At 45.7% G+C, this 25244-nt stretch overlaps 1 protein-coding gene across 50 annotated transcripts in view; it reads right to left on the bottom strand.

Annotated features, from left to right (window-relative positions):
• LRRFIP1 (LRR binding FLII interacting protein 1) overlaps nucleotides 1–25244 on the bottom strand; it is a 158683-nt gene that overhangs the window by 17809 nt on the left and 115630 nt on the right. For 15 of the 50 annotated variants that reach the window (XM_063713184.1, XM_063713186.1, XM_063713152.1 and 12 more), the window contains 7 exons: nucleotides 23188–23265; nucleotides 14102–14137; nucleotides 13175–13300; nucleotides 11251–11322; nucleotides 9043–9213; nucleotides 6271–6363; nucleotides 2251–2392 (listed from right to left, as the gene is read on the bottom strand). In XM_063713184.1, coding sequence (XP_063569254.1) covers nucleotides 2251–2392; nucleotides 6271–6363; nucleotides 9043–9213; nucleotides 11251–11322; nucleotides 13175–13300; nucleotides 14102–14137; nucleotides 23188–23265 — 718 coding nt within the window. Of the gene's footprint in view, nucleotides 1–2250; nucleotides 2393–3634; nucleotides 3728–4914; nucleotides 5008–6270; nucleotides 6364–9042; nucleotides 9214–11250; nucleotides 11323–13174; nucleotides 13301–14101; nucleotides 14138–23187; nucleotides 23266–25244 lie in introns of all 50 variants that reach the window. The other 35 variants (XM_063713154.1, XM_063713160.1, XM_063713187.1 and 32 more) reach the window with 7 other exon arrangements.

The following is a 25244-nucleotide window of genomic DNA, read 5'->3' as shown; positions in this document are numbered from 1 at the left end:
AAACAAGCCTTTGCCAGTTCTGTGCGGCAAAGCAGCAGTTACATTAGTAAATTTTGGGTCAGTGAGGGCCACTGCCACCACATCAAAGGCCAGAGTGGCTGCTGGTGCCATCTTGTGTGGACAGATTCTTAAAGGTGAAGTTAAGTTTCAACAAAAGAACTCTGGATCAGGCAGCCAAACGATCGACAATGATGGGTTTAGGAACGGACTGAAGGTTCAATTCCCCACTCTCACTTCTCAATGCACAACTTGACAACTTGTACTTTTGCAGCTGCCAAACTGCACTGCATGTCACACAGCCCTAAGAGCAGCTTTCAAGTAAATTTTTAAAAGAATATTCAGGGCACTTTTAGAAATGCAGCCTCAAGGTCAATCTCAAGGAAGATGTTTTGAAATAGCTCATATGAAAAGAAATCTATCTTCTGCCACTCAACCATTGTTTTCCTGAGAAAACACCCTGCGTCCATGCCCTGATACCTCTGCTCCATTCCCTAAGGGACTAGGGAGAGAGGACCAGCAGGAGGCAAATGTTCAAGATCAAGATGATCACTAAATTAAATGATAAATTATTCAACATCTAAAGAACATCAAACTCTTTTGGAATTTTTGGATTCTCCAAACAAAACCCCAGCAGATTAGGTACAGTACTATGTTACTGAAAGTCAAAGCTAGATAATTTTATAGCCCAGTGATCTCCATGGTGGGGTGCCCATATCCCAGGGAAAATGGGAGAAATATTAGGAATTCTATTTAGATTCTTACTCTAAAACTTCTTTGCATATCTGTGCATATATTTTACAACGTACATTTTATATTAATGAAATAGTATACATATATAGATTTAAAATAAACATATATATTGGATCCTATAATTCTTTACTGAAGGAATATGTGATCAAAAGCTATTTGAAGGCCACTTTCAAAACTGACATTTCTGGTTCTTAAAACATTTCACAATGGTTATCAAAGATTTATAAAATGTATATTTGAGTAAGAGCAGCATAATCAGATTCCTAGCTGTTCGGGTAGCTCATATAAAGGTATGATGGAAATTAATTAATTTATCTTTTTTCAACAATGGTATATAGATATTATATACATATCTAGAGATGGAATCTTGCTAGGTTGCCAGGCTGGCCTGGAGTTCCTGGTGTTAAGTGACCCTCCAGCCTTGGCCACCCGCAGCGCTGGGATTAGAAGTGTGAGCCACTGCACTTGGCCACAACTTTTTTTACACAATTGAAAAGAGCTGTGTTTCTTTAGTAGTCATAAAGACAATGAATGAGGTACCTCCCTGGAATGTAAGGCCTGAGAAGATGGGGCCTGGAGGTGTCTACATTTCCATAAATAAAAAGAAACAAGATGAAAGCTTCTAAATTAAAATGAAAAGTCATGGACCCTGACCTTATTCCAGCCTCTTTGTAAAACACTGGAACACAGAGGGTGACCAGTGACAGATGAGGCCTCACTTGCACGCTGCAACTTCAGGCTGCACGCCAGAATCTGAAGGTTTCTCCCAAAGCCAACTCTTATGACAAATTATGACAAATCAGATCATTGAAAATGGTATGAAATATTCCTCTGATCTACTGGATTCCCCAGTTTTATATTCTTTCAGAAGCAAACATGTGGCATACAAAGGAGGATCCCCTCTGACAAAGGTGGGCATACTCAGACTCTCAGCACTGCCACACCCTCTACCACGGCCACCTGCCCACCTCGAGTGGTGGCTTGAAAATGGCAACACAGACGGACCTGCTGTCCACAGGCACCCCGTACCCTCAAAACGCTGAATGCTGCCCAGGATGTCGATGTTGGCTTGCAAATATGGCCAACTGACTTGACAGCCTCAACTATTCTGATCTTTTGATAATTCTGTCATAGAATCGGTTTAAAAAGCCACACTTTATAGGTACAGATATATACGTGTCTGAGGAAAACCAAATAGTACTCTCCACATTGTTACTTAATTTTGAGACTATTTTCCTTTTGCCTTCACAGTCTTGCTTGGTAGCTTTGAGCAGCAAAAGAAAAGGTACACTTGAGCCATTGATGGTGCACTACACAGAGATGCATGCCAGACAACACGTGGGTGACCACACCGGGTGGCAAGGAAATTACCATGAAGTGATGAAACAAATGGCATGCTGGTGACCATCAGTGACGGTGGTTCCTACCCCAGCAGTGCATGGAGGGTGAACCAATGCTGAGTGGAAAGGCGTGAGGAGCCAAAGGAAAGTAAATACTTACCTAGGGTCCCATCCCCTGTCGACTTGAGGGCATTTAACTCTTCTTTCGTCATCTTGGTAGGACCTTGGTATCCAACATTATTGAGAGTGTCAGAAGTCTCTCCATTGGTAGCTATTTCTGAATTTAGGATTATTCCATGTTTCTGGGAACAAAAATAGGCTCATCGTAATATTTAGTCAGTGATATTAGGTTAAACTCTGTTTTAATACAACTAATAAAAAAGAAAACCATTTTTTCCTGAAGTACAGGGTAACTCCACAGGGACAGAGAAATGCTAGGGTGCAGCACTCGTAAATATTCGGTCAACACACACAAATCTGGGATATCGTCCTCCAAAGCCTACTTCTTTCTCAGATGTTCCAATCCATGCTTTCATTTGCTGGTGACAAGCTACTTCCATCAGGCAGTCTTTTTAACTACAGGTAGTGGCCTGTGGGCTGCCCCCAAGAGGAGCGGTAAGCAAGTCACTGTCAAGCGACCTTTCATTTTAAAACCCTGGTTGCATTCTTTAAAAAGAGGAACCAGATAAAGAAAGAAATATATACATGTTCTGAAAGAGACACATGAAACTTATGTTAGAGAAGGAATTCAGAGGTGGCTAGAACGTTCAGTATATTCAAAAGAAACAGAATTCACTGAAAACAGCGGCACTTCCCAACTGCAGACATCACTCACCCATACCCTCCTGCCGCCTGTGGCTCTCTCCCTTGTGTGTGAGGAACTCCCCTGAACTCATCGCCTTTTCGAGGAGCAGAATTACGAATCTTAGCTCTAAGCCTGTAGCTGGCTGGCTCACTGCTCTGGCTTTGACCCTGGAGGCCAAGCAACAGATGATGACGGTTCAGGAACCCACCCACCCAGAGTGCTGCCATTGGCGCTTCACCTGTGTCAAGCAGCAGCTGAAGACGCCTTGGCGTGGCCCACAAAGGACAGGGAACCTGCTTCCACCTGTAATCTAGTAGGTCTCAAAGTCTAATTAGCGGGATCCTTGCCCAAACCACTTACCCAAGTCACTGTTCATCTAGAGAAGTCCTTAAATTGGGGGTTTTAATATAAAGAGGCAAATTAATTCTCTAAGTCTGAGTAATACCCTGGAGAATTTACTAGTGAGTATGAGAAAAATTTAGATAATGTGTCAAAAAATTCTTGCATTCAAGATCGGCTATGTTTATTAACATGCAAAGGCCTTGGGCACCACCCACTGAACCTACATTTATTTTACATCTCATCGCTGTCAGTTAACCCAAGATATGAATTATTAACAGAACTAAATGACATAAAATTAATTATGTACACACATATTCACAGCATCCCCAAATTTGCTGTTGTCACCTGGAATTTTTTTTTTTTTTTTTTTTAATAAAACTGTACTTTGGCTTCATACCTTTAATTCCTCTTTCAGCATGACTACTTCTTCTCTAAGATCATCCCGTTCACTCCTTACGGAATCAAAGAACTCTTTCTGCCTCTCTAATGCCTGAGTGTGCAGCAGAGCCAAGAGAAAGAAGAAGATTTGCACAGATGAGCAAGTTACTTCAGAAGCAGGAATCAGAAGGAGGCTTCTACCATCTAAAATGCTAGTGGACTCCAGACATTAAAGAGACTCTGCCTAAAGATACTAAGAAAATCCAAGTATTAAGCTTTTCGCTTAGTATATATAATCCAAGAAATGTTACTGTTCATACTCCATGAAAGACACGTGCATTTTGAAGCACACGAACACAGCACGGGGCCCCAGAGGTTACTATATTTGCATCACTTTCTAGCTTTGTCTGCGTATTCACAGCTGCGTTAGAGTTAAGCAAAGTCTCCACTTGAATGAGGGATCAGTAAAGAAAAAGGATTGCTTAAGCACCTCCCAGGACAGCTGTTGTAGCCATTTAGACTATTTTTATACACTGATTCTTGGTATCCATCATCTCAGATAAACAAAGTGGTCGTAAAGTGTGCGTGCATGCAGACACACACATACACACACACGATCCTAAGTGCTGATGAGCATGACAGTGGAAACACAGTGTGGCTTGTTGAGTCAATGTGCTGATGGTTTGTGCAGGTATCTCAACGTCTCTATCAGAGCTATGTGTATGACTCACTATTCTGGGGAAACCATTTGTTGTTACCAATCACAACAGTTACTCTGTGGGGTTCTGTTCCTCCTATCCTTCAATTCTAAGTGTAGAACTGCCTCTTTTCTTCTTGTCGAGGGAGAAGGGTATGTGGAGACCTTCCCTGGGGAAGATTTCAAGGTGGGGATATCTGCCTGGTGGTGCTTAGATTTTTTTCTCAAAGCACCGCCAGGCAGATAATCCCAAGACATATGGCCTTGCACACATCAGACCTCCTCAGAGTGTCCTCCTCACTCCAGGTGTTTCAACAACCACCGGCCCAGCCCACCCACGGGGCAGGCAGAGCGCACAGCTACGCACTCACAAGACCCTCCATGGAGAGTCCATGTCACATTCCAAGTTCATATCAATTTGGATAAGTTAGTGTATTCACTACTATTAAGTAGTAAATTAAATAAATTAATACGACTTTGTGTCACGTGGGAGTTGCATGCACACTCAGACAAACGGTTTTGCAGACTAAAGACTCTGAAAAAACTCTATTTGCTAAGCAGGCTGCCCATTTGAGTAGATTTTCAAGACTTGGGAATCCTACCCCTATCTTTTTGTCTTTCCACTCTATTGTTTCCTGAAGATCAGAAATCTCCCTGATAGAACTCGCCTGTTTCTGCTGTAGCTGTCGGATTTCCTGAGGAAAGGAACAGATAGAAAGCAGATAAAGGGTTAAAGAGGAAGAAAAACCCCAGCCCAAGAGATAACCTGAGAGCTGGGACAAGTGAGGCCGCAAGCACCCTTTCACCTCATCAACCCTGAATTCATCATCAGCATTCTAGGATTTTTTTCCTTGTCCTACTCCCGGCTTCAAGAAGTGCAGGAAGAAAACCTGCTTTGGGTGAAATTCTCACTTCAAGGCAGCGGTTAAAGAACCGATTAAGTCAAAAAATTAAAAACCAACCCTGTATTAGTTTCTTATTGCCATTGTAATGAATCGTCATAAATTCAGCAGCTTAAAACACAAATTTATTCTCTTGCAATTCTAGAGGTCAGAAGTCCAAAATGAGTCTTACGGGCTAAAATCAAGCCTTTCTGGGAGGCTCTAGGGAGAATCTGTTTCCCTGCCTTTTTCAGCTTCTAAGACTGAGCTACTTTCCTTGGCTCATGGCCCCTTTCTCGCATCACTCCAACCTCAGCTTCCTGTGTCACATCTTCTACTTCTGCCTTTGACTTGCCTTCTTCTTAGAAGGACCCTTGTTTCATCAAATAATCCAGGATAATCCCTTCTCTCAAGGTCTCTAATCACAACTGCAGGGACCCTTAACCATGTAAGGCATCATATTTACAATTTCCAGGGATCTGGATGTGGACAACTTTGGGGGACCATTATTCTGGCTACCACACCTCCCAAAACAAATACAAGATCACCAAAGAATACGAATGTTCACCAATGAGAGGGATTGTTTCGTAAATCTAGGGACGGAGAGTTAGCCTAAACTCTCAGATTTAAGAAAACTGAAAACTTTAGTAAATTGCCATGGAATGAATTGTGTCCCTCTAAATTCATCTGTTGAAGCCCTAATGCCCAATGTGACTGTATTTGGAGACAGGATTTTCACGAAGTAATTAAGGTTAAATGATGTCATAAGAGTGGGGTCCTGATCAAATAGGATTAGTGTTCTTATACAAAGAGACATCAGACATTGCTTTTTCTCCACCGTTTGAGGAAGGATACAGCAAGAAGGTGGCTGTCTGCAGGCCAGGAAGAGAGGCCTCACCTGAACCCAACCTTGATCTTGGACTCCCAGCCTCCAGAATTGTGAGAAAATTAATTTCTGTTGTTTAAGCCACGCAGTGTGTGGTATTTTATTACTGCAGCCTAAGCTAAGATAGTCATGGCCTGACAAAATGCTCCAAAGGGAAAAAAGGAAAAGAAAAGCAGGAGAATGCTACCTACCTCGAGCATTTCCTCTCTTTGCTTCAGGGCCTCCTTGACTTCAGCAAACTGAAATTGCAGTATACTGTGGGCGTGTTTTTCCCTTTCAAATTCCTGTAAAGGAGAAAAACAGCACTAAAGCAGTGGAATCCCATGTTTCTGGCATGCCAGTTCAGGTTCTCACGATTTACAGTTTCTGTGGAACAAATCACCTGCTACTACATCATCACAATCTTCAAGGTCTTTTATTTTATTTTTTATTTATATACTTTTTTGAGATGGAGTCTTCGCTCTGTCGTCCAGGCTGGAGTGCAGTGGTGCGATCTCAGCTCCCTGCAACCTCTGCCTCCCGGGTTCAAGCGATTCTGCTGCCTCAGCCTCCCAAGTAGCTGGGATTACAGGCGCCCACCTCCATGCCTGGCTAATTTTTGTATTTTTGGTAGATATCGGGTTTCACCACGTTGGCCAAACTGGTCTCAAACTCTTGACCTCAAGTGATCCACCTGCCCCAGCCTCCCAAAGTGTTGGGATTACAGGCATGAGCCACCACGCCTGGCCTTCAAGGCCTTTCAAACAACACAAACAGATTCCTCTGGACTTTATAGATGATGCCTGATGACTTACTGTCAAATTAACCTGAGGAGTTGATGCAATCAACACGGATTTTCTGATTTCTTATCTACAGTGAAGCAAGAGCTGAGGAAGGGCCCCCCCAGGGAGCCTGGTGCCTTCCACAGCACTGCGCTGAGAACCTGGGTGAGGCTGCCCTGCAAGGACTTACCATAAAATGGCCCCTGCTGAAATATGACAAGGAAGACTCTTTGGGATAAAAAGGAGATAAATATGGCCTATTTAAGCATCTCTCATCAACAGCTGGTGGCCAGCTCTGTGCTTCGGGGCTGTCCCTTAAGGGACAAAAACAGGAGAGTTTGGGGGAGCAAGTGAAGAGCCTGCAAAACCTAGCTGCTCCTCAGGCCTGGCCTCCCCTCCTGAGGCTCAGCCCAGGAAGCTGGCAGCTCGGCTCTGCTGTTTTCCTGCCCAGTCACAGCAGCGCAATCTCTGGTGACGGCCTGAGACCCAACTCACTTTGCTCTGCTGTTTTCCTGCCCAGTCACAGCAGCGCAATCCCTGGTGACGGCCTGAGACCCAACTCACTTTGCTGACAGCTTACAGGCTGCAGGCTGCTCCTTCCCTAGACCTGTCAGGCGGGTGATCTGAGATGGGATCTGACCTGAGCTTCTGCTCACCCTGGCACTTCTCTTCACCCACTTCCTTTAGCTTGGGGGTGGCTGGTGCCCTCCTGGCTATGACAAGGGCCCTCCTGTGGGGCTTTGCATGGCCCCTGTGTCCATCTCGGGACAGCATTCTAGCACCATCCAGCTTCTCTGGAGTGAGACTCGGGAGTTTTCAGCCCACTGAATGATGCCCAATGACAGTGTTCCAGGAGGACTGCAGACGCATTATAGGCCCCTACCCGAAGGGGGCTTGGGATGTGCTCTCCACTCCTCCGTTCCCACATGACATCAGTCTTGTGAAAAGCTCCCTTCTTTCAGAGTTCAGCTATAAGGAACTTGGTGAGTAAAATCTTCTTCAGCTTCCAACTCAATTCTATAGCAGTCAAAGAAGCAGGCCTGAGGGTTGTCAAGGGTACCTTGGTTTTAACCCTTTGGATTTAGAGGGTAACAGCCAGTTAAAAACAACAACAACAATGACACTCACACGTTACATTTTCTGTTTCTCTCAGGATCTCTGAAAAATTGGACAATTCCTAAAAGTATGAAAAAAGTATTCCTTGCTTTCTATCTAAAGAACATCCAAGCCCAGCCTTCATGGAATCAGTCTGCTGTCATTACTTATCTTAACACATGACTCATGCTTGAGACTCTCAGTAGAAATTATATCTGATCTCAGCTATTAACAAACTAGTTCCAGCGGTTCTTAATGAAAGCTCAAATAAGACTCTATCTCTCTCAGAGCTTGGTGATATATTTAATTCCTAAGTGGAGTAACTGTGTCTCTTCCCAGTCAGCAGAAAATAATATAATTTTCTTAAAATCTTTGATACTCATAACTATTTCTCTATGGTGTTAAGAGAGAACAAAATAAAAATCAGAAAATACATATGAACAGGAAAATCTTGAAGCATCTGATCGCACCTGATCTGAGCACGATGGCTCTTTCACAGGCATGTTTTTTCATGGTTTTGATTTTAGCTTAGATGTTCTCCTAGAAAAACTGTCTCCAGTTTACATGTTGAAATTATACGTATCAATATTTCAAGTCACTTGGCAAAGAGTATGGTACTTTTATTCTCAGATGTTTGGATTTCCTGGATAAGCGGAGAGCCATTGTTTAAAAATATAAAAATGCATAATGTAAATTATACGTTATATATACATACATACACATGATATATCCACACATACATATAAACACACACACACACACACATCCTACCATTCCTTTTTTTTTTTTTTTTTTTTGAGACGGGTCTTCTCTGTTGCCTAAGCTGGAGTGCAGTGGTGTCAACACAGCTCACTGCAGCCTCAACCTTCCGGGCTCAAGTGATCCTCCCACCTCAGCTTCCCAAGTAGCTGGGACTACAGGCATGTACCACCTGGCTAATTGTTTTAATTTGTTTTAGAAATGATGTCTCGTCATGTTGCCCAGGCTGGTCTCGAACTCTTGGGCTCAAGTAATCCTCCCACCTTGGTCTCCCAAAGCACCAGAATTACAGGCATGGGCCACTGCACGCGGCCTGTTGTTAATATTCTGTATCATACTAATGCTTACTTTGTTTTTCTCTTCGTACTGCCGCCTAGATTCAGCTAGCTGTTCTTCAAGCTCCAGCAACATATCTTTTAGGGTATCAACCTGGTACATGAAGTTTGTCTTTTCATTGTCTAGCTGAGCATTGGAAACCATAGCCTTCTTATATTTCTCTTCAACTTCTGCTAGAGAGTCCTGTGGAAAGCAGGTCATATTTTTGAAATTGCAATAAAAAAATCAAAACAAAGAATCATTCAGTATTCTGTTAAAAAACACCCTCAGTCCTAAACTTAGACTATATTTCGTAGAGCAAATGGATCAGAAGAAGAAACACATGGCAACTTCAAATGCATGGAAATCCCCCTTTTCAATTTGGTCAAATTCTCATTGCTCAGAAAATTCACTATGAAAAGCAATGGACACACTCATGAGAACAAATGAGACACCAGTATGGAAAGGGATGTGGTCACAGAGGCAGCAGAGTCTCTGGCCCCACTCAGTAGCTGGGGAATCCTCCCAGCATGGTGTCCTAGGGCTGGGTGTCAGGCTGTTCAACAGACTTCTGAAGAATCACTCGAGGCGTGTGACCAGCCCCTGTGAAAGAGCCAGTGTGTGATGGCTGAAATAATTACACAGGGCCACAAGCCAGTGATTGCCAACCAGCCCTACTCTGGCTTATGAACCAGGAAAGGAGCAGTAGTGAGTTCAGATTTTTGACCCATAGGAAAATGGCATGCAGATCTCACTGGGTAGGTCCTGGAAAGACAAAGGCCATTCCCTTTGAAGGACAGTCCAGAGAAAGAGGCCTGTAAAATATGCATGGCGATGCCCTCACGTGCCTCACACTCTTGCAGGCCCCCAAACATGAGGAGGGGAGGGCGATTCCAGAACAGAGAGAGCAGAACCTTCAGGGCACATACATGCAGAGCTAAAGGCAGAGGCAGGAGCTGCCTGTTCAGGTGCAGCAGAGGCTACGAGGGGGCTGGAGGGACCAGTGCTGGTCTAGCTCTGCACCTCCACACCAGGACAGCTGTTTCAGGTGGGTCCAGTGGGTCTCCGGTTGTTTCAGTGGCTCCCCAGCAGCATTTTTTTTTTTTGAGACAGTGTCTCACTCTGTCACCCAGGCTGAAGTGCAGTGGCACGATCTTGGCTCACTGCAGCCTCCATCTCCTGGGTTCAAGTGATTCTCCTGACTCAGCCTCCCAAGTAGCTGGGATTACAGGTGCACGCCACCACACCTGGCTAATTTTTATATTTTTAGTAGAGACGGGGTTTCACCATGTTGGCCAGGCTGGTCTCAAACTCCTGACCTCAGGTGATCCACCCGCCTCAGCCTCCCAAAGTGTGGAATTACAGGCGTGAGCCACTGCGCCTGGCCAAGTGGCTCTCTTTTTCGCATGAATTGAAAGCCAGAGTCTTATATTTCCCCCTTTCAGGAAAGGTGACAGATATAAAGATAATGAAATAGTCATGACTGATGTCACCTCCTCTGTCTGGTGCCCTTTGATATTAAATTCAGATGATCTCTCAGGTACTTTCTAGGGGGCTGAAAAGGAAGTAGCAGATATGCCACCCACTTCCAGATCCATGATCCGCTGCTGCCTAATGAAGACAGGCACTGATTCCCCACCTTACTGTCAAGGAACAGGGCAACCACATCTCCTGGCTGGTGCAATGAAGTCACTGCACACTCTAAAAGCAGTGTGCACATGCTCCAAGAAAGCCAATGCCATAGTCAGTCTTTACTTCAATTAGTAGCATTTTACAGGGTGCAAACAATTGGGATGTTTCAAAAGTGTGGCATGTGAGGATGGCCTTAATTAGTAGACATCAGATATTTTGAGAAGCAAATCAACCTAAGCATTTTTGTATACAACTACTACAAAAAGTGAAGAAAACCAAGAACCTTCTTCAAGTGTCTGGCACATGCCTATGGGAAATGAGAAACTGGTTTTAAGCCTGGGGGAAGGATGGTGAGTACAAGGCATGTGTCAGGGAGTATGTTAGTAACCTTTTCTACTGGGCAGTTACATTTTCAAGTCTTGGTTCAAACAATGCATTTGGGAAAATGGTGAGTGTACACCCATGCCGGCATTCCTGCCATTGTGAGTTCTTCTACAACCTGGAGCCTCTTTACAGTAAGCATGCACTTTGAATTTCTTCTTTAGGATGTTGTTTTTTTTAAGTTAAGTTGGGTTAATATCGTGAGACCACACGTCTGTGAATTGGTACCTTCATCTCTTTCAATCCCTGCATGTATTTGCCTTCTACATCCTGAATCTGGTCCTTTAGCTCATTGAGTTCCTGGGGGAAATGGCAAAAAAGGCAGATGATGTCAAGGGAAAACAGGTGATTTCCTAAATCTTTTATACTTCAGGGTAGTTTCTATTTGGGTGGTCTGAGCGCCCAATTTTCTTTTTTCTTTTATTAAGTGTTAAAGGAAAATAAACTTCAATATTTAAAGATTAAAGTTCAGGTGTATCCCATATGATATTTTTACATGATTTTATACAATTTTAGTGTATCTCATATGATTTTACACAGTTTAAAAAACAGGCAAAATAGAGCTTCTGAAAATGGTACAGGTTATTTCAACTCCTATTTAGTAATTCATTCAAGCACTTGGAGTTCCTACTCTGTGCAACATACAGTAAGATGCTAGAGGCAGAAATCAGTAGCACTTTTTCCCTGCATTTATGGAGCTCCAAGTCTCTACTTTGCCAAATTCCTGGTGCCGGGGACAGCATCTGGCATGAGCCAGCCTCTCAGTAAGTACTTGAACAAATGAATGGCATGCACAACCTAAGGGCAGAGAAACATCAGGACTGCCACCAACTCTGCTGTAAAAACGGAAACAACAGGCCAGGCACAGTGGCTCACGCCTGGAATCCCAGCACTTTGGGAGGCCGAGGTGGGTGGATCACCTGAGGTCAGGAGTTCAAGACCAGCCTGGCCAACATGGCGAAACCCCGTCTCCACTAAAAATACAAAAGTTAGCCGGGCGTGGTGGCGGGCGCCTGTAATCCCAGCTACTCAGGAGGCTGAGGCTGGAGAATCACTTGAACCTGGGAGGTGGAGGTTGCAGTGAGCCGAGATCATGCCATTGAACTCCAGCGTGGGTGACAAAAGCAAAACTCTGTCTCAAAAAAAAAAAAAAAAAAAAGAAAAGAAAAAGGAAAAAAAAAGGGAAGCAACAAGGAGCTGCAGGTGGCCCAGGGGTGGCACATGGGAAATGGCTCTTCTGGTTTTGTAAACTTATAAAACATAGGTGTTGGAAGCATCTTCAAGGTGACCCTGGCCAAACTCTGGTGGATGCTTAAATCCCTCTCTGTCCTCCCTGGCAAACGGCCATCCAGCTGCTCAGACATCCCCAGTGGGAGTTGCTTCCCTTTTAAACCTAGTTTAAAGCACTAGAAAATTCAGAATCTGAGTCAATTCTGGCTCCTTTCAGCTGCTTCTGTCTCGGTTCTGCCCCCTGGAGGGCACAGGTCTAGTCACCTCACCTTCCCTTCCAGTCTTCAGGTTTTCAGATGCACTGTCCCTAGTTACTTTAACAAATAGCACCGTGTTTCTCTTTCACACACGGAATGCTACCAAATGCCTGGCACTGTCCTGGGTGCTGAGGATAGAGCAGAGAATAATAACTACACTATAGTGGGATAAAAAAAATCATTAAAATACAAAGATGAGGTCTACGAAACGCATATTACAAAGAGAAAGGAAAGGGCATGTTCTAGGCTGAAGGGGAACATACTTGGCGGGGAGGGGTTGTGTGAAAGTAGGTAAAGCCGTCTGGTGTCCAAACTTGTGGACTGAATGTCTATGCAGACCAAGCACACAGAGACGACCAAGTGCATCAACACAACGCGCCGAGTGCTCTCACTAAGGTATTCCCCGGGTGCTGAGGGGCGCAGGGGGCCGGCACACAGTCCGCCCTGCTGGGGGGTCAGTGGGTAGGATCAGATTCCTGCAGGAGACACTATCTGAGCTGGGTCTTGATGTTAGGAGAACACCATATTTTAGGGGAGGTGAGGGAGCTAGGACCAAGAAGAAAGATCCAGAACTTTATGAATTAAGTCTTTTTTTTTTTTTTAATCTAAAGACTGATTTTTACAAAAGGTTCTCTCAAGTCGTGAGTAAGAAGAGAGCATCTCACCTTGATTTCCCTGATGGATGCCTCAGTGTCGATGGAGATGGAGGTGTCTCCGCTGCCTCTCCGAGAGGAAGTCCCACCCAGAGAGGCCAGCGTGGCTGCAGACAGGCCCGGCATGCTACGAGACCCCTGGAACGTTGAGAGGATCAGATGCTGATATGGTTTGGCTCTGTGTCCCCACCCAAATCTCGCCTGGAATTGTAATCCCCATAATCCCCACAGGGCGAGGGAGGGACCTGGTAGGAGCAGACTGGATCAGAGGGGCAGTTTCCCCCATGCTGTTCTCGTGATAGTGAGTGGGCTCTCAGGAGATCTGATGGCTTTGTAAGTGTTTGACAGTTCCTCCTTCACACGTTCTCTCTTCTGTCGCCTTGTGAAGAAGGAGCCTGCTTCCCTTTTCACCACGATTGTAAGTTTCCTGAGGTCTCCCCAGCCATGCGGAACTGTGAGTCAATTAAAGCTCTTTTCTTTGTAAATTACCCAGTCTCAGGGAAGTTCTTTATGGCAGTGAGAATAGACTAACACAGATGCAATTTCAGACAAAACCAAAACTGCATATAAATCTAACATCACAGGACTGTTACTTTAATTCCATTTCCAAATTGGAAACTCTTCATGGGCTTATAGTAAGCTATAAGGAGAGGATCATTTCCAGGCACCTCCTGGATGCTCTGCAATTGGCTGGATTAACCCTAAACTCCATGGTGGGGCCCATCATAAACGCCTCCCTGCTCTGCAAGGTCTAACGCACACTGGACAGGACTCCCGGTGGCCTACCTACGGGGAGGGGATGCCAGGTTAGGTGGGCCGCTTTCTAGTCCAGTTCCCTCACTGGGGAACATCTTTATTAAAAGAGACCAAGCCACGTATTTTCTTATCAATTTCATCCACAACTTCTGGGACCCTCTAGGTTTATGAACGATTCCTTACCTTCTCAGTAAAATCTTTTTCTGGTCTCTCTTCTACCTGTAGAGGAAAGTAGACAAAATATTAAATACTTTAAAAACATTAAACGGATAACATGAAGATAGGGGCTAAGAATGATTAAAAAGCAAAACTGGCTTCCTTTGTAATTTAGAAGCAGAAAAGTGGGACCCTCCAAGTTTGGCTTTTCACACCTCTCCTATTTGGACATCTGTGAGGCCCCTTCTTCTCCCGTCCTCATTTGGATGTCCCCGAGGACCCTCTTCTCCTGTCCTCGGGTAGGAGTCTCAGTGGGACCCACAGCAGGCTGTGGAACTGCAAGAGGGGGTGCACATGAGGAACGGACCCTGGAGAGAGCCCTGCACCATGAGGGTGTCTCGGGACAAGAGGCAGAGGCCGTCAGTGGTGTTACTTCTTTCTTAGCTCAGCATCCAACAAAAGACAGGTTTCTTTCTTTCTCTTCTTTTTTTTTTTTGCAGGGCTGGTTGCGGGGAAGGGTTGTTTAAACAAAGATTAACTACCTGGAGTGCTGCTTTTTTTTTTTTTTGGCACATTGAAGGTTCTTATCATAAGCCCACTGAGAAGGTTACCAAGGCTGAGTTTATCTCCAAACTCTCTGGGAAAAGCTGTCAACTAATCATGTTTTCCCCATCATGTCTTCAACCCAGCTTCCCGTAGCTCAGAACTTCTTCACTTCGATTGTCAGAAAATCAGCCAAAGACATGCGTGGCAACTGCAGACCATATGTTTGATTCAGAAGATCTGAGAGGTGACCTGCGACTCTGCAGTCACCCTTGTGAACTCACACAGAGATAATTCAGAACGAAGCTTGAGAAATTCTGATGGAGAGCTGCCGAGGCCACGGCTCACCAACACTTGAGCTGCAGAGACACTGGTGCCGGGGACCAGCAGCTCAGCAGAGGTGCAGGTGCTATGGTCAGGGTGTCAGAGAGATGGTGACCTCCAAATGACCACTTCCCATCTATGGCCCGAGCCCACGCTGGGCCAGATGCCCCTGCCCTCACCATCCGGTCCCACCAGGAAGGCTCACTAACTGCCACCTTCCCTCCTACAAACTCCTTATACCTTCAACTTCTCCTCCAAGGACACCTGGAGCAACACTAAAACAACATAACCAGGAGTTATAGCTGGTCAGCCAGTTCAGGGATCAAATGGAATCCCACAAAATACTCGGTTAATCCAAAAGAAAGCAAAATCCAAGACCAGCTCTTAGCTCAAGGTGGCCATGTTTAAGGGTCTCCTACTCAACAGATCCAAGCTAAACCCTGCGGCCTGGCTCCCAAAGCCACCACATGGTCTCGCCCACCCACCCCACACCCGGGTCTTCAAAAATAAACTTTCTCCTCTCATCTAACCAGTCTCCTGTGTCCCAGGAGCAGGAGCGGAAATGGGGGCAGAGAGGCCACATCCCTCAGGCCAGTGGGATGCAGTCAGGGGCAGGCTGGCCTCTCTCCCCTCTTTGCTAAATAAGCCCTTTGGGCAGGGTGGTGGTGGGGTGGTCCCTCTGCCCACTTAGCCACAGCTGCTAAGGACCCACCCAAGGCCCTGTCCAAGACCATGTGTTCATGGGAGCTTTCCACAATCCCAGCTGCTTACGGCTCTCCTCCCTAATGTCCATTCTCACGTGGGGTGTGGCCCAGCTACACCTCAGCGAAGACGGCTCTCTCCAGCTGTGGCCCATACCATCTGTGGCCCATACCATCTGCATTTGCTGATGTGTTAAAATGCACATCTAGAGTTATTTTTTCAGATGTGCATGCCACATCAGCCTAATTGTGTACTTGGAGGCACCAAGGCAGACTCCGATAAGATGAGTACCAAGGCAGACTCTGATGAGATAGGTACGAAGGCAGACTCTGATCAGATGGGCACCATCTCATCTAGCAGAGCCCCAGAAGCCCTGCAACCATGTTCTGAGTTGTGAGGATGATTGGAGCGATTCAAGTGTGGTTCTTCTCTTCATGTGGAAATAGAAATATTCCTGAAATGTTTTTCAAATAAAAATTTCAAGGCCAGGCACGGTGACTCACGTCTGTAATCCCAGTACTTTGGGAGGCCAAGACGGGCAGATCATTTGAGGTCAGGAGTTCGAGATCAACCTGGCCAACATGGCGAAACCCTGTCTCTACTAAAATTACAAAAATTAGCTGTGTGTGGTGACATGCACCTATAATCCCAGCTACTCAGGAGGTTGAGGCAGGAGACTCTCTTGAACCCAGGAGGCAGAGGTTGCAGTGAGCTAAGATCATGCCACTGTAATACAGCCTGGGCGACAGAGTGTAACTCTGTCTCAAAAAAATAATAAATAAAGTAAAATAAATAAAATTTCAAATAACAAGGAAATGTGAACTATCTAGCACTTAGTGTGCTGGAGGATAAATTTATTAAATCTCCTGGGCCCAAAGCCTTTATTCCTTAGAATAAGTTAGTTTGCAGAACAAATATTAATAAGATGAAAATAAAGAGGCTAGTTTCACTCCTGGTGGGATATGAAAATCCAGTTTAACAGACTGCCAAACTACCACTGAAAAGCCTGTGGCATGTTTGCTCCATGGTGTAAAACGTATGTTTTCTGGCTGCTGGTCAGCAATGGATAAATATTGTGGAGAAATAAATGAAGCTCCAGGAATGCATTTGTTTACCTACAAAGATATCAGAGACCGTAAAAGAAGGGCCCACCCAAGTCTTTTTTTCTTTCTGGTATTTCTTGCAAGAAAGCTGAGAAAGAAAACACACAGGGTCCATAAACCTTGATTTTGGGAGGACAGGGCTTTAACACATCTTTGTTCTGCATGGTTTTACTTGTAACCATCTACATTTATTGTTTTTATAATTTGTAAAATATCAAATAAGGGAAAAAAACCCAAAAACCATAGTTCACTGTTTCTATCATTTTGAAAAAGTCCTTGCTCCGAGGAACGTAACGGACTCAAAATAAAATCTGGGCATATTTTTAAGTAGAGATCATGCAGAGAAAAATTAAAAATTAAGCTCTTGTTGAAAGGTGATGGCAAATGAACGTTTAACCTATCTCTATTTCACACAGTAGAGTAAATTTCATTTTGTGTGTCTTCCGAATGAAAAAGGATTTGTCAGCTTCCCTGAAACACAGGGAGGCTATTCAGCCCTGTGGAAAGCCACGCAGCCCCACTCGCGTCCACCAGATGGCGGTGTGTCGCAGCTGCAGGGGCCAGGCCCGGACAGAAGCCGCAGGCAGCAGAGCCCACCTTAACCAAGCCCCTTTTCCTAAGCCCTAGCAGCGCCAGGTAAGGAATCAGATGTTGTGTTTCATCTTGACATAAAGCACAGCACTTCCTCCCTAAAATGACGAAGAAATGGAAGACAAGAAAGGATTTTAAACACGCCACGGCCACTGCATGGCATGGTGTGGGGGCCTGGAAGAGGTGGGCATGGTGCAGAGAGGGGTCCAGAGGACACGGTGGCTGCAGACAGTCCAGGCTGCTCTGCCCACCCACCCTAGCCCAGGACGGGAAAGCACCGGACCCTGCAGACAGTGGCCTCCTGCACGGGAAGGGCGACAGTGCCAAACACATTGCAGCCTGTTAGCTTCATGACTCTCGTATTCTGAGCGATATTAAACATTTCAGGTCAGGGTGAAAACGTTACACTACAGGTTTACAAAGTATGTGTGTTGTATTTTATAGTCACAGCTGAGTGTATACAGACATCATTGAAAATCTACTGGAAACAGTCACTTCTAAAACACGTCTGTGGAAGTTTAGTTTACGTCAAGTTTCCTTTCAAAAACAAATGCTTCAAGGAGCACATTAAATATTTTATTAATTCCAACCTTCCAACAGTGTGTCTAAAGGAGTTTGCTATCTAGGCTCCTGTACACACGATGCCTGGTGAGGCTAAAACACTAAGTTTTCCATGTTCCAGCTGCCTGTTCATTTTCCTAAAGAATATGTGGCACCTGTTCACGTACCCAGAGAGACCCTACTCAAGGGCCCAGGTACAAAAGGAAGCTGTCCTCAACGCCCAGCCAGGCAACACCAGACTTGGATGGAAAAAGGGATCACTGAAGCAACATCCTTGCGAGGTCCTTCTTGAGACACAAACAAACAGCAAACACTGCTCAGAAAACACCCATTTTAAGGGTAATTTTCCTTCACATTTAAATGATAGCACAGTCTACCACTAGGGTGACAGTTTTTGGTTTTAAATCCAATAATATTTACTTTAGCCTGAATGACTTATCTTTGAACTCTGGTGTTTATAATTCAAGACCCGTTTTTCCACCTGGTCCCTGCCCCTGCCTCTTTGTGCAACAAAAAACATGAGTCAAAATAGTGTTGTTTTTCTAGTTCAAATGGGCAGAGATCTGAGTTCATTGCTCCTGTTTTCTGAGTACACAAGGGAAGATATGGACCCGGGCTCCCCTTGGGACATTCCTGATGGATGTTTCAGAAACGTGATGGCTTTGCCAGGTTCCCAGTGGGATTTTGGGGCCTGGATGACCCAGACCTGTTGGCTTCACTAGGTGGAGTCACTCTGCTTGGGTGTGGCCCAAGCCCCGGCTGTCAAACCTCTGGATCCCAGCTCTCTCGAGGCACCCTTGCCTCCCCTCACACCCCTGCTGCTGGGCTTCACAACGTGTGATCACCCGACAAGCATCCGTCTGCCCCTGTCTGTGCGTCCCATGAGGGCTGGGGCAAGTCTGCATTTGCTCATACAACGACCCTGTTTCCGGAACATTCTAGGTGCTCAATAAACACTGAATGAATGAGTGAAACAACTTCCTCAAGGAGAAGATCCTGGCTGAGCTGGAGAGGAAGAAAACACAGCTCATGCACAGCATGGGAGAAGATGAGAATGAGGTGAACAGTATTCTATGTCTGTCTTGAGATGGGGCCGATGCCCTCTCTGCTTTCCCAAGGACCCTGGGAGGACCAAGTGGGTGGAGAAAACCTTAGGTCTTGCCCCTGGTGGTGGTCTCTGGACACTGAAGCATTTTCATTTTCTCGAAGTGGGACAGTCACTTCCTTCATTCTGGTTACTACTGCCCTTTAATAGCACCGCCCTCCCTCTACCCCTCAGGGGGCGCCAGCCCTCCCTCCCCTCTGACGGGTGTGACACACTCACCTGTGCACCTGTATCTCCCAAACCCAGGGCGGGACTCCCTACAGAGCCTGCAGGGCTGACCCTGCCTGGCTTCATATTTTTCTTGTCCTCTGTCCTCACTCATACTGGCCCTGGATACGTGTTCCTGACAAAGTCCCCAGCCTGCGAGCATTTCCCATTAGCTCTTGCTACAACAACTGTGTCCCACTCCCGGCTAACCCCAGCTAAGGAGAAATAAAGTAACCACGTGTTTTTTTTGGTTTTTGTTTTTTGGGTTTTATTTTTTTTTTCTTTGCTTTTTAAGGGTATCATGACCCCTCTTTCCAGGGGAAGCACAAGAAGTTTATGTGCCCAGCTAGATGTCCCAAGCCAGGAATGAGAGCTGTGACATCTGAACCTGGGTTCTGAAACTCCCTGCCTCAGAGCACTGCCTGCTCCATGTGACCTCAAGGAAGGCCAGACTGAAGGGTCATTCACCTTTGCCACCACGTTTACCCCAGGCCCTGTCCAAGACCTGTTGCTCCTCCCTCCCAGGCAGAAGGACCGGGGAGTCCCATCCAGGCCCTCCTGGCTTCTTCCCATCAACAAGGCCAAACACACCCACTAGCACTTTCTGTTGTCCCAGGAGATCCAAAATATACCAGCAATGGTGTAAATGTCCCCAGACGGAAAACAGAAATGGAGTCAATTTAGTATAAGAGGACCATAAGTTTTGGAAATTATGGAAATGAGCTAGCTTAGTTCTGTCTCCCAGGCTGTCTTCAGATACCAGAGATGCTGCCTGTGCTCACCGTCTTTCTATTCTCGACACGATCAATCAAGGGATACCGTAACCACATCCCCTAGGGAACTGCCCTGCACTCTACAGAGACCTCTCTGCATTCTAAGAACCACATACAGGAGGTTTCATCAGATGTGGGGTCCCCAGCCAACGTAAGGCACCCAGGATGAGACGGGGGACAGCCCTGTCCCTCACTGCGGGACTGACCTTTGTCCCCTAAGCATGCCAACTGCTCCGCAATTGAATGACCTTTGTTAGTTGAGCAATCGATTCAGGGAAGGAAGAGCAGCTACAAGGAGATCACCCACCCCCATCAGGTCCCAGGACGCCCAGGAAGGCTGAATCCACATCTCTCTGTTTATGGTCATCTAATAAACCTGTGAGTAAATTTTCTACAAATTTAGAAAACACATGACAAAGAAATTTGTATCATTTCAATCTCTTTGGTCAATTTCATATGACAAAGAAATTTGTGTCATTTCAATCTCTAAGTGGCTATATTGGCCCTGTTATTTTGTGACCTCATCATATGCTTGAATAAAGACAGTGCTTAACAAAATCCAATTGTCATGTCTCACTGGGACCAGGTGGAGGATATGGAGGGCATTAAGGGTGTCTGGGATTCACTGAAAGTAAAGCCACAACATTCTTCTGTCAATTGTAAATACTTATATTTTCTTTTCTTTCTTTTTTTTTTTTTTGACGGAGTCTTGCCTTGTCGCCCAGGCTGGAGTGCAGTGGTGCGATCTCAGCTCACTGCAACCTCCACCTCCTGTGTTCAAGTGATTCTCCTGCCTCAGCCTCCCGAGTAGCTGGGATTACAGGCATGCGCAACTACGCCCGGCTAATTTTTGTATTTTTAGTAGAGGTGGGGTTTCTCCATGTCGGCCAGGCTGGTCTCCAACTCCTGACCTCAAGTGATCCACCTGCCTCGGCCTCCCAAAGTGCTGGGATTACAGGCGTGAGCCACCGCGCCTGGCAATACTTATATTTTCTTTTCTGAAAAGTGAGTGTGAGAAGACAAAGCAATTCTACGTGAAATTTATTATGGAAAACATTTCTTCCTGGTAGTTTTAAGTGATCACATAAGTTAGCTTATGCTTATCGCTCTACTATAGAGTATGAGATAATACAGAGATCCCAACTTAAAGGAAGACACAGCCATGGGGGTTGGCCAGGCTTACTGAGTCTGTGATCTAAAATTCCTTAGTTCACAACCATTTACTTCCGGTTATTTGAATAAAAGCATCAAGACCCACTTGTCAGGTTTGAAAATGGGAAATCATGTCGTAATGAACAGCTGAATATCTTCCTGTTATTGCCTGATGCACTCTGGGGAGAGATTACTGGGGGGCGGTGTACCCCTGGAGTTTGTATGGTAGCTGCCACCTCGCACTCCCTGCACACATTTGGCTTCTCTCACTGCTGACTGCTGGGCTCTGGGATGGGGAGGGGTGGAACACAAACTCAAATGCTTGTGAGGTCAGGTGGGCAGAGCCAAATGTGTGACAAGATTGGATGTCTGCAACTTATACAGAGGGGAGTCTTCCCCCAGAGGAATAGGCGCTGGTGTTGTAATGCCCACCCATCTTGAACTCTATTTTCCTGCTCTCCACGGCTGGATGGAGGAGATAAACATTCCTCTAGCACAGGAAAGCCATGCCGCACAGTGATGAATGGCACCTGGGCCATGGCCTCGGGGTCATGAAAATAGCGGGTGGGGTGGAGGCTGTGCAGTTCTGCAACGTAGCCTCAGAGTCAGTGGCCAGAGATCCTGGGTTTTCTTCCCCCAAAGAAGCTGATACCTGCATTTGCTGATACCTGAATGCAGGTATCAGGTGCGAGGTAGGAAACCTCACAGTTTTAAAAGACTGCATCTAATTTAAAACACAAACAAACCACCAGCACCACAATAGGAAAAGCCCACCAAAAAAGGTACATCCACGCAAGCAGGAGGTCTCAGCGCTGCGACTTCTTGGTTGATTACTAGGAACGTTACCGAAATCGTAGGCATCAGCACGCGGAAGTATGGTGTTCAGTAACTAACTTAAGAGCCACATTTTAACTTCTCTATGGCTGAGAGAAGTTTTTGTTTTTGTTTTCTAGAGACAGGCTCTCACTCTGTTGTCCAGGCTGAAATGCAGTGGCACAGTCATAGCTCATCGCAACCTGGAACTCCTGGGCTCAAGCAGTCCTCCCACCTCAACCTCCGGAGTAGCTGCGAGCACAGGTGCGTGCCTCCACACCTGGCTAATTTTTTTTTTTACTGTTTAGTGATGAGGGGTCTTGCTATGTTGGCTAAACTGATCTCCAACTCCTGACTTCAAGAAATCCTCTTGCCTCAGCCTCCCATGGCGCTGGGATTACAGATGTGAGCCACCACACCCAGCTCAAGCTGGAAATTTTGATATGAGTGGAGACAAACAGGGAAGCCTTGCCCATCTTTACTTTTTCTCCCCAAGGTTTCTCATTGGTTCTTGAGGGTGGGAACGCTGGTCTGGTCGTGCAGCCTGGAGCCCCTTCCCCGGCCACGTGCCCACCTCCCCTCCTCCATTCCCACAGCCCCCAGGCCAAAACTGTCCTGCAAACTCTTCTTTTAAAAAGAGTCATAGGGTCGCCTTCAAGCATTGGATCAGGTAAAACTGTGTCAAATTCCAGCAACCCAGGGGAAAACATATAATAATGAGACTTAACAAGCTGGGGATGATCTCACAGGGCTCCTATTTTCTGAAACAAAACTTGGGCCACGCTGAGTGACAAACAGGATGCAGGGCTGCAAATGTGCACATTTCAAAGGATCTGAGAACCAGGAGGGTAACGAATGATTGGGGCCAAACTGGGAGTGTCCCGGGATCTGCAGGCCACTCTTGACCTTAAACATTGTCTGGGTCTGATCACAGGTAACACTTCAAGCAAAGCATTAACAGTCAATACTTCAAATTTTTAAATCATAAAAAGAAAACCACACATCCGTGCACATGGCTATATTATTTTCTCCCTTCGTATAAAGTTTCCCTCCTCTAAGATCCCCATCTCTAAGCACAGCTAACAATTTCTTTTACGGTCCTTGAAAAGTTGAGCAATGTAATCCTAATAATATCACCGCAGAGTAATATTCTAAATTTGGAGACGTTGGAAGAGGAGGATAAGGGAAGGGGGAGGGAGGGTGACGTTGAGTAGGAGCAAGGCCAGGAGGCCGACTTACCACAGGGCTGGCCCGGGCCGAGCTGGCCCTGGAGGAGGCGCGGGAGCTGGAGTTGAGGTGGCTGCTGTACTCCGAGGGCTGCCCACACAGCCACCGCCAGGACACGCAGCCAGAAACAAAGGAACACGGTCAGTAAAGGAGCAAGGAGAATAGAGGCCGACAGAAAACATGCTGCAGTAAGTGGTGAGGTTAGCCACGCACAGCAAGGAAAAGAGAGTTAGGGTTAGGCAGCAAATGCATATTCAAATCAGTGCTTGCTAAGAATAAAAAAAATCACATTATCAGAGGAACACAGAATTTCTCAGAGTTAGGAAGAAGAAAATAACACAAAACACCCGTTCAACTGGGTGTGCAGTCACACCTAGTGTAGATCCAGAAAGTCACCCCGTGGATGTGGAAATGACTGTTTTGAGAACTTAGGCTGCCTTCCGACACAGAAACTGAAGACTCGGACAGGGCGCTTGGCGCTTTAGCAAGGGAACATTTTTGCTTCTCCACTATCTTTCCAAGTGGAAGCAAAATGAGAGTTAGGGTTAATACAAAATTATGTATGGCTTTTTAAATTGCCAGATTACCTTCTACCTGGGTGGCTGCTATGTACACATCTGTCTATTCATTTACCTGAACTTTCTCACTTCTGGTGAAGGAAAATACCAGCAACTCGATTATCTGGAAGCTACGCCCTTGTAACTTTGATTTATATTCACATCTGCTAGTCTTAGATACATTTTCACGTTATTATAAACATTCTCATATTCTTCTTGAGCAAGGCATGGTGGGGCAGGGGCAGGATTTGAACACTATTTAGGATCCCGACACGTCCTGAGGAGCACCTTCAAGAGAGACCCACGCAGCACCGTATAGCAAGCCTCGCCACTGCTGAAGGCCCCTCCACTCTAGCCCCTGGACACCCTGCACTGTGCTGGGCACAGAACCCTCTGCTGGCCTCACAGGCTCTGCTGGGGACCTGCAGAAGTGCCCTGCTTGCGAATTATAAGGAAGCCCAGATCTTCAGGGGTGCTCATGATCTCATCCAGATCTTCAGGGGTGCTCATGATCTCATCCAGATCTTCAGGGGTGCTCAAGATCGCATCCAGATCTTCAGGGGTGCTCATGATCTCATCCAGATCTTCAGGGGTGCTCGTGATCTCATCCAGATCTTCAGGGGTGCTCGTGATCTCATCCAGATCTTCAGGGGTGCTCGTGATCTCATCCAGATCTTCAGGGGTGCTCGTGATCTCATCCAGATCTTCAGGGGTGCTCGTGATCTCATCCAGATCTTCAGGGGTGCTCGTGATCTCATCCAGATCTTCGGGGTGCTCGTGATCTCATCCAGATCTTCAGGGGTGCTTGTGATCTCATCCAGATCTTCAGGGGTGCTCGTGATCTCATCCAGATCTTCAGGGGTGCTCGTGATCTCATCTCAAATACCATCTCTTAGTTTGTCTCCTCACCAGGGCTAGTGACCAGATGAGGCCTGGCAAACTCAAGAAATACTTGTTGAATGAACGAATGATTTCAACTGTAGACTAAAATAACCATCAAATGCCAATTGAAAGCATTAAATGTTGTACAGGGCTGTGGACAAGATGGGCAAGTTCCCCAGACCCATCCATCTCTATTTTATTTGATAAATGGTTACTATACACTTACACTCAGGGGCAAGACATTGTTTCAGATACACAGATAATACTGCTGTGTACACAGCACATGTACAGCATCAATGCCATATTTGAGATATACAAGAAAATCACCAGTATTACTAGCCTCACTTTTTGGCATTCTTGTTGAAAATAATGGAAAACACTTAATGTCAGCACTTTAAAGGAGAAGAATTTTGCCTGAGGGTTTCCTGATATAACAGAGAGGAAAACTTCATCTTGCAGCAAATCCTTCTCCATCCTATGCCATTCATGCCCTGGTTTATGGTGCAAAGACACAGTGAACTGTTGTGAATAGAGCTTACTGCCCACCCCAGCTTCCCTAAGCAAAAGCAGCTCTCAAACCTTCCAACTCGACCTAATCATGCAGAAAAGAACAAAGTAAAAGTCTATATC

This window comes from Pongo abelii, chromosome 11 (assembly GCF_028885655.2).
Source record: "Pongo abelii isolate AG06213 chromosome 11, NHGRI_mPonAbe1-v2.0_pri, whole genome shotgun sequence".
NCBI lineage: Eukaryota > Metazoa > Chordata > Mammalia > Primates > Hominidae > Pongo > Pongo abelii.
The sequence above is the reverse complement of the archived record's forward strand: the minus strand, read 5'-3'. Positions and strand labels throughout refer to the sequence as shown.